Source organism: Melopsittacus undulatus, chromosome 3 (genome assembly GCF_012275295.1).
Source record: "Melopsittacus undulatus isolate bMelUnd1 chromosome 3, bMelUnd1.mat.Z, whole genome shotgun sequence".
In the NCBI taxonomy this organism is placed as follows: Eukaryota; Metazoa; Chordata; class Aves; order Psittaciformes; family Psittaculidae; genus Melopsittacus; species Melopsittacus undulatus.
The window spans coordinates 88,018,427-88,028,125 of record NC_047529.1 but is presented as its reverse complement, the minus strand read 5'-3'; the positions used below and the strand labels follow the sequence as shown (position 1 = coordinate 88,028,125).

The 9,699-nt window shown below is 42.9% G+C and overlaps 1 protein-coding gene across 2 annotated transcripts in view; it reads right to left on the bottom strand.

Moving 5' to 3' along the window:
• Nucleotides 1–2,117: 2,117 nt before the first annotated feature.
• FSAF1 (40S small subunit processome assembly factor 1) overlaps nt 2,118–9,699 on the bottom strand; it is a 7,748-nt gene continuing 166 nt past the window's right edge. The window contains exons 2-7 of one of the 2 annotated variants that reach the window (XM_034060333.1): nt 9,357–9,619; nt 6,113–6,169; nt 4,932–5,027; nt 4,139–4,225; nt 3,101–3,153; nt 2,118–2,439 (exon numbers count right to left, since the gene is read on the bottom strand). In XM_034060333.1, the coding sequence (XP_033916224.1) occupies nt 2,310–2,439; nt 3,101–3,153; nt 4,139–4,225; nt 4,932–5,027; nt 6,113–6,169; nt 9,357–9,619 (686 nt within the window). In that variant the 3' untranslated portion in view covers nt 2,118–2,309. The remainder of the gene's footprint in view (nt 2,440–3,100; nt 3,154–4,138; nt 4,226–4,931; nt 5,028–6,112; nt 6,170–9,356; nt 9,620–9,699) is intronic. The other variant, XM_034060334.1, reaches the window with a different exon arrangement.

Genomic DNA, 9,699 nt, shown 5'->3' with positions numbered 1-9,699 from the left:
CTGTCCTTATTTTTGTTAATCCATCTAGTAACAAAATAGGTCAGCTGGTACCAAGTTTACCTGAGCACTCTGGGGATTTGATATAAAAACCCCCAACCTATCACCCTGTAAGAGAAACCTTTTGTATGTTAAACGAGTGAGAAAATACAAAACTTGAATAAGCTTGTATTTTTCCCCTCTCCCCCAAGCTTCCATGTCCCACTGCCAGCTCCGCATTGCAGTTTTCAACCTTTTCATTATAAGAACTGATTTTTTTTTTTCAACTGTTCTTTAACACAGCTTAAAAGCTTGAGACTGCAAAAATGGGACACTTCATTCTGACCAAGTTTCACACTTAAATAGCTTCTGGGAGCTGTGGAGGTGGAAAGTGAATCCTTTAAGTTACCAAAGCTGATTGAGGACATAAACTCCCACAGCATGTTATGTCCAAAGCCAGCTGAACAAAACTTTACCTAGAAGCGAGCAGTGAAAACACAAGCTCAAGGATTAACCAGGAATTAAAAAATACAGGTTATCCCACAACATCCAAAGCCCATATGTTGCCTCAACAGGTCTTGACTGTGCTCAACTCTGCTTAGTGATTACATCTTCACAGGCAATTACGATTTAGTATTTCTCTAAGCTGGTAACCGGATAGGATTGTTAATTCCGGTTTGAATCTGCAACCAGTAATAAATCAAGTTATGCAATTATGAAATGTGATAACAGTATTTAGCAACCAAACTCTGCACAGCCCTCTTCCCATACAGCTCCAGAAACACTCCCATTTTTTAGCCATCTGTTATTCTCCCTGGGCTGTCTCCCTCCTCTTAATCCTCTCTGTGCTGGCAAGGCACTTCTCAGGACCTGAAAGTAAGGTAGGTGTGCAGGAAGAGGTGTACCAGAAAACATCCCTTTCTGTGGTGTGGCTCTCCATACCCCAGAATACATCCCTATCCTGTGAAGGGGGCAGCCCTGTTGGGGGAGAGGACCATGCTGCTGTTCTCCTTGCTGCAAGCTAGCACAGGTCTTGCTGCCCGTGCAGGGTCAAAGTCCATCTTACTTGGGCTCCCAGGTGGCAGCCAGGAAGCATGCCTTGCTTCACCAGAGTGCAGGGTACACCTAATTTCACCAATGGACCTAGATGTTTCTCCAGTAAGGGCTGTTTTCCTTCTCATATACACCTGCTTCAGAGTGCTGGAGGACCTCTCCTATGAAGACAGGCTGAGAGTTGGGTTTGTTCAGCCTGGAGAAGGCTCAGGGGAGACCTTACAACAGCCTTACAGTACCTAGAGGGGGTCTACAAGAAATCTGGAGAGGGACTTTTTACAAGGGCATGGAGTGAGAGCAAGGGATAAACTGGAAGAGGGTAGATTTATATTAGATACTAGAAAGAAATTCTTTACTATGAGGGTGGTTAAGAGGACATTTTGCAAGGCTACTAACCACTGCCATTTCTAATGAAAACATGACCTTGAAACCAAAGAAACAAAAAATAGCCTCTGAGGAAAAAAACAGTTCTTTCAGAAATATCACATCTGAAATCCAGACTTCAGCTTTGACAAAGATTTCATAGAACAGCCTTATGAGGCATGGGAACACCGATCAAAACAAACATGCTAAGCATGAACAACCAGAAACTATTGAGTGTCTATGCCTTATTTGGTTCAGTCTTGCATGATCTTGTTTTCAAAACAAAACCAACCAAGCCACCACACCACCATTTGATACAGTGCTTATGTAGAGATCGCTGCAGAGATGCACAAGTTGAGTCTGGAACTCTACCTGGGACAAAACTTCAGAAAAAAAATCTCATTTTCATTCCAAAGAAGAAAATTTGGAAACCGTAAAGAGGTTTTGCTGGATAAGAAAAATGTGGAGCAGTTCCACTATCCACTAACAATCTGTAAAGATACAGACACAGATATATGCCTGAGAAATGCCTGACAATACCACTTCAGGTTCAGAGCAAGTGAGGTATTGATTTTTCCATACTTTTTCCAGATGAAAGCAAAGAGCTATGTATTTCAATCCATTAATTAATGGATTAGATTAATATTTTACTTACAGTCAATAGAGTGATTCTAGAAAGTGAAATGCTTTCTTTAGCGTGTATTGACTAATAAAAATAGTCTGTGTTACATTCTTACAAAAAGGCTTATTTTTATTTATAAAATGGTACAGTCTCGTATTCTTCCCAAGCCAGAATGGAATACAGAAAACCCTGCAACAACAAATAAAGTAAAAAACAGTGGGAAGGCGAGAGGTTAGTAAGTCTGTCTTGGTAGCAACTCTTATGCATATTGTCCATTTCACTCTGTATTGTAAGTTCATTTGATAACTTTAGATGATTTAATCTTCTTTATATCACGGCTTTGCAGAATCAAGGTCCCATCCCTGAATTTTCCAACTTGTCCTGCAGGCCAAATGCTAGGCACTGATTTCTTCCTTTTGGCCTTCCTGAAACAGGAGAACAACAACAACAAAGTAGTACGAGAAAAAACAGAAACTCATGAAAACTCTTAATATGGTAAAAAACATTCAAGCAATCAGTGCTTGGTGTAGTGGAATACCTCATCATAGTAAGTAATGACCCCAGAACATTTACTGCCTGCATAGACATTCAAAATTTGCAGCACATTACCAAGTGATTTATATTTTAAAGAGTTTAGAAACACAAAGACTTTTGGAAAGAGCAAGAATACATTTCAGTGAACCTGCAACGCTGCAATTAAGAATGTCACTTCACCTTTCAAGCCTATGTATACTGTAGCTTGTGTTTTGCACAGATTAATTCTCAGGGAGAATACTCTGCGTAAGTGGTATACCGTGGGTCTGCACTTAAGGATTTCCATCCATCTCACCTCTGGCTTCAGTCTTAGACATGTTGGCACAGAACTGATGCATTTTCAGTTAGGCTGCATAACTAAAGCCTCTGAAACTGTGAAGACATAGAGCAACATCACCATTTTGTGACTGAGCCCTTCTGCAGCTGGAGAAGTTCCTTCCACTGTGATATGCATGACTTCTGGTATAAGACTGTGCATAGTTACATTAGGACAATACACTGGGGAGGCTATACAAAAGCAAGTTATTTTTAACCATGCTAAAAATGGCTCACCTTTCCTTCTGTTCTTTCTTCTTCTTCTTAAGAGAATCACCTTTATGTTCCTGCTTTTAAAGATACATATTTTAATGGAAAAGGAACAGAGCATACTGGGTAAACAACCATCTGCACAGAAAACACATAGTTGGTAGCCTTTGCATCATGGAGCAGCAGACATTTAAAGCAGATTGAGAGACCTTCTGATAGGCCAAGTGATGAAATGCGTTACAAAGATGCTACTAGGAGTGCCCAGAGCTCTTCCTGTCACCTTATGGAAAGTACAGCCCTCTCATGACTAACATGCTGCCCCTGCTATGTAAGGAAAGAAGCTTGCTTCTTCGGCATGTGACAGATCGTTGTGTCAAAAGATAGACTTGCTCTCCGGCAGGTGTGTCTTGTCACCTGACTGAGCATACCTGTCAAATAACAGGGTTCAACCATGTCTGGTCATGAACTGGATGCACTTTGAGCCACATGACAGAGGAGAAGCAGGTCCCCTAGGTGGCATGGAACAGGCTGATTGAGCAATTACCCACCCACATTCTGCTCCCACCTATATGAGAAGGCTCCATGGAGAGGCAGGGAGTAGGCTCAGAGCCAGATGGGCCATATTAGAGGACCAATGCAACAGAAACCTCACCCTTGCTTTAAACAATGAGCAAGATCCTAGATGGAATTGTGCTGACATAAAAGCAGCTGAAGATCTGTCTCTCTGTGATCAGACAACATGCAACAAACTTTCATTGAAGGCCACTTTTTCCCCCTTAAGAGGCAAAAGGAAAAAAAAAACCAACAAATCAACAACTGGTCAGTCTATCAGCCTCAAAGGATTAAGCAGTGAAACCCACCACAACACAAGCCTAACTCCATGGCCTTCACACTGCACACAGTCAGTTTTACTAATGAGGTTAGTCTTGCTGGAGCCAGGAACCCACTCCATGAGGAGCAGCCAGTGTCAAACTCAGTACTCCTCCTGCGCCTGAGGTGTTACCTGTCAGGGTCTTGGACTAGATCTTACATGCTGCCTTTTTACACAGAAAATGTAACACAAACCTTTCCCTTATCGTCATCCTTTGATGGTTTTTCCTCTTTCATTTTATTTTGGTAAGTCTTGTAGTTCCAGTGTTCCTTTTTGGGGGGCTGCAACAAAGAGCAGGAGGGATAGCACTGATGAAATTTTCAAATAGGTTCAAAAAGTATTCACACACTTGCATGGACAATATTCTTCACGTGCTGGGGGGTAGAACATTAGAAATGGTTTATTTCCTTTTGAGTGAGAAGAAGGGACTAAGGGATGCAAGGTAGACACATAGAGACAGTAGACACACAGAGACAGGAAAGAGGGATGTTTATGCTTTATATCCGTCCTACAAGGCTTCTACACTGAACTGGAAAGAAAACCCACCCCCGCGCCAACCCTCAAAAACCCTACAATTTTATTTTTTCTTTTACACCACTGTTGATAAATAAAATTGGGAAGTTCTCCCATCTTTAACTCAATGGAAGACTGAAGCTTTAAAGAGCAATCCCCTCCCTCCAACAATCGAGTTCTGAATGATCTGATTAAAAAAATTAAAATAAAAAAAAAATCAGTAAATGTTGGTTTCTGCCCCATCAGCCATATTTCATCTATACAACATCTCTGATAACACAATCACACTCATTTTCCAAACATCTACATAAAATAGACAAGACAGAATAGAAAATATAAAAGTAAGGATGGAGTGGAAGAAGGGTCAGGGCAGGGGATCTTGTTTCAAACAAATAGTGGCAAACCTCTCCAGTGCTTTTACTGCTTTCCTGCACTGTAACAGCTGGTTGACTGCACAAACCAAGTGACAATTACCTTGGCGCCCAGCATGATAGCACGCTCCTGTTCCCATATGCGTTGCTCCTGCTTCTTGTAGCCAGTTATTCCAAACTTGTGCACTTCCAGACGAGCCTAAAACATTACAGAAAATTGTGATCACTTCATAATCTGTCCAACTTGTTGTAAAATAACTCTTGACATACCACAACAAGGTCATATTCCCAAAGAAACTCTGGCTAATACCTGAAATCAATGTGCTATAAAATACAACTGAATTTAAATTTACAGCTGTCCTGCAGAACAGTTAATCACTACCTATTCTCTGGGTGGTGGGGACTGTCAGGAGGACAATTTTCCATTCTCCTTTCACATAAAATAATATGGAACAGATCTCCTCCATATAAAAATAAATTTTATTGTTCTGCACAAAGAACAATGAAATGCTCTACCCACAGCACCCAACATTTACACAATGTCCTCATTCCTTGGCTGCAGAGCACTTAACCAGTGAAAAACATAAATGGGCAGATTGTAGAGTGGTTTGGCTATGTACATACATATACCTGACACTGCACAAGAATACCCTTGCAAAACCAGTGATGAATTCATTATCTTTTTAAAGGCAGTGGTTAAATCCCTGCTGTTCTTAGCAGTACAGAGCTCCAGACAGAATCTCCAGTGACAGATTTCACTGGATCACAGCACATCCCTGCAGAGACCAGGCATACAAAACAACTTGCACAGATCTGCAAACAAATCACTAAGAAGGACAATGCTAGTTATAGATGAGGCTAAAAAAACAAATGGAAAAAACTCGTCTGCTGTTTCACAAATAGATGCAAATACACTTTTGACCTTCCCACATGAGATCAGAAATCCAAGATTAACGCCATGGCCTGAAAGAGCTCCGCTAAACATTAAAGGTACTTGCACAGCCTTTCATATGTAACATACAATGATTCTCCTCAAATTCTCATAGAAAGATTAGAAAGAAAGGACACAAAGTTGTAACAGGCCTCTTTTCACACAGAACAGTTGACAATAGCCAGCATTTGCCATGACATGCAGCCAGAATTATCTATAAGGAAATCCTCACCTATAAGACATAACTTTTTCCAGAAGCATTTCCCATCAGTCCCACCATAGCTTCTCCAAGGATACAAATACATATTACTGCACACTAAAATAGAGAGATTAGATAGGCCCTGCTGACTTACTTTTTCAAAGTTAAATTCTTGTTTGTCTGCATTTTTCTCTTCATCCACAGGTTTGGTCTATAAACAAAATAAATAATTCTGAATTAATATAACAGTTAACACCAGTTTAAATGTTGATTGTAATAGTCTTCTGGAAAGCAGTGACATGTTAAATGATTTGTAAGGAAGAGCATACAGCTTTCCAGCAGTATCTTCTTCTAGCTTTATCACCTGGATTTATCAAAAGACACAGTCTCAATGGCATTTTTTAATATATAGGTATTATAAGGTTTTACTGAAACAACCTTGCACAATTTATAGGGTGTTATAATAGCACAGTGCATATAGCTTTGTCCTGCATTTTCTTGCCTGGATCATGTGCTAACACTTTCAGAGTATTTCATAATTCAGAAAAATACTAACAGCTGTAATTAACTTTTATACTTTCAATTACAAATTACATTTTATGAGAGAAAATCTGCCACATATGAGCTAAGCATCACACATATTTCCATTTCCAAATCCATACCAAACTGCTAATGCAGGCCAGGGCATGAATTTTAAGTCATTCTGTTTGAGATGGAAAGCACAGGAGTAATAGCACATGTACTGATAGCTGGTGGTGACATGCAGAACAAGCTTAGTTTGTAACTGCAAGGACAGATATCCAGATATATCCAGCTTAACTAATGCAAGAGAAACAGCTCCAAATGACGCAATCTCAGCAAAGGGAAACTCCACTTAATGCTGTTTAAAGGAACTACTTGCTCAAAATGAGATCAATGAAAGCTACATCTTTTCTACTCCCTGACTTAAAAGGAGACCTTCCCTCAGCAGTTCTCGGTTTGGAGAGGAAATCTCCAGGGAGGACAGACCTTATCTTAAGAATCAAAAAAAAGGGCAAAATCCCCAGGGATAGCTCCACACCTGCTTGGTATGAGAACGGCCCACATGGGACACTTCAGAGCAGTAACAAATATCCCAGGGATATTTTGGATTGTGCCCAGCTCCTGACTTCATGGAGGATGTGCTGAACCCCCTCTCTGAACAGATGCTCTGATGCTCTGCCTGCTCCCAAGCATGCTGATCCAGGTGGGGAAACAGTGGTCTGTCCAAAAGTAGCATGCACTTGTCTTTCCTGCTTGCTCTCAAGGACACTATCCTCTCTCTAAGGAAGCATGAGTATTAAATACGTGTTAAAACTGAACCTAAAGGCTTTTAATGCATTTCTTTTTCACTCTCCAGTACATTAAGTCACACTGAGTTACATGTTCACATCCCGGGCTTATATCAGGTCTTCCATCTGCACCCACCAGAGCCAAATCCAAACTTCTCTCTACTCTGCCAAAGTTTCGATATAAAATTGTCCATTTCAATCAGAAAAAAAAATTACTATTTTCAAAGCATTTTATTAACAAGCCTAACACCAGTCTTTTCAGGCAGAATAATTTAAGTTTTAAAAAGTGTAAGAAAAATAATAATCGATGTCAATTTGGAGAAGAAAATGTGCCAAAAAAAACCCAACAAAAACCACAAAGGTGTATAGATTCTACCAACTGCTTGGTCAGTCTCTCAAACTTCCCAGTTCCAAGGGTCAAACCCCAGATACCAGGAAGTCTCCCTGAATTCAAAACAGCTGTGTTGGCCCTTCAGAGCTTATTTTAGAATTAGACTTCTGATGTTATGGCCATAAACTATAAAATCTGGTGGCCAATCAACCAGCAAGATACCCTCTGCTCTGCGTGAAAGGCAGTTCAACTTTCAGCAAAACCTCTCCAGGCCTCGTGCTGTTTAAAAAACTCAGCCACAGGTTTTGCTAGCACAATGGGAATTCAGCATCACCAAGCCAAACCAGAGGACTGAGATCTAATGACTTCCCACATTGACCAGCCAAATGTGATCACAGAGTCATAGAATAATTAGGGTTGGAAAGGACCTTAAGATCATCAAGTTCCAACCCCCTGCCATGGGCAGGGACACCTCACACTAAACCATGTCACCCAAGGCTCTGTCCAGCCTGACCTTGAACATCACCAGGGATGGAGCATTCACAACCTCCCTGGGCAACGCATTCCAGTACCCCACCACCCTAACAGGAAAGAATTTCTCCCTTATATTCAATCTAAAATTCCCCTGTTTAAATTTTAATCCATTACCCCTTGTCCTATCACTACAGTCCCTAGCAATGAGTCTCTCCCCAGCATCCTTACTGGCCTACTTCAGTTCCAATGCAGCCTTCTCCAGGCTGAACAGCCCCAACTTTCTCAGCCTGTCTTCATACAGAAGGTGCTTCAGTCCCCCAGTCATCCTTGTGGCCCTCCTCTAGACTTGTTCCAACAGCTCCATGTCCTTTTTATGTTGAGGACACCAGAACTGCACACAATACTCCAAGTGAGGTCTCAGGAGAGCAGAGTAGAGGGGCAGGATCACCTCCTTTGACCTCCTGGTCATGCTCCTTTTGATGCAGCCCAGGATAGGGTTGGCTTTCTGGACTGCGAGTGCACACTGAAGCTGGCTCATGTTCATTTTCTCATTGACCAACACCCCCAAGTCCTTCTCCGCAGGGCTGCTCTGAATCTCTTCTCTGCCCAACCTGTAGCTGTGCCTGGGATTGCCCCAACCCAGGTGTAGGACCTTGCACTTGAGCCTCCAAGATGCATGTTCCTTGTAAACAGCCAAATGGTGGTGTGATACTAGAGAAAAGGAGAATGCTTTGGCAGCTCACATCCACACCTACTGACAAGAACAGAGCAGCACACAAAGTGCTTAGGCACAGAAGCAGCCAAGAGGCTTTGCTTCCTGTTCACTGATTTCTCGCTATCAAGAGTCCTATCTGCCGACTGATTTATTTCGTTGGGATAAATCTATTTCAAATATAGGATACTTATTCAGAGATCTTCTAAAATTGGAAGAAAAAAAACTGTTCAAGTCCTGCCCCTTCTTCAGATGGCCCCTATCAGCAGCAGTACTGGAAATCTCAGGATTGGATGCTGTCAAGCTCCCCACACAAACTGCCAAAGGACCTCGGATTTCCAGGTAGCTGTACTAGCAGGAGAGAAGAAAGCAAACATGGGAGTAGGAATTATGGAAAGTATCTCGCAGTTTATAGTGTCAGACCTGGGAGACAGAAAAACTAAATCACAAACAGACAGAAGCGTTTGTCTGATTTTGTCACGACGAAAGGGCATCCCGGTCCGGCTCCTCCTCAGTGTCAAGTACCTGGTGTGGCTTAAGAAATACCCTGCCCGTCCTCTGCAAGCCCTACCTGGGCACCGCCGATGGGGGCCGTCGGGGGCCCCTTCCTCTTCCTACCCCGAAACACCACGACCTCCACAGCCGGCGGCGCGGCCGCGGGCGGCGGGAGGGCGGCGGCATCACCTAACTCGGCCCGCAGCTCCCCGAAGAAGTCGCGGGCCCCGCGCCGCCCGCCCGCCGCCGCCGGCTGCAGTCCCCGGCTCTCTTCTGCTGCCGCCGCCCCTGCGCTTGCCCCGCTGTCGTCCGCGGCGCGCCGAGCACCGGTCTCCTCACCTGCGGGCGGAACACATGCTCCGGGTCAGCTGTGCGCGGCCGCCGTCACTCCGCTCCAGAGTGAAGACGCGCGACCCCGC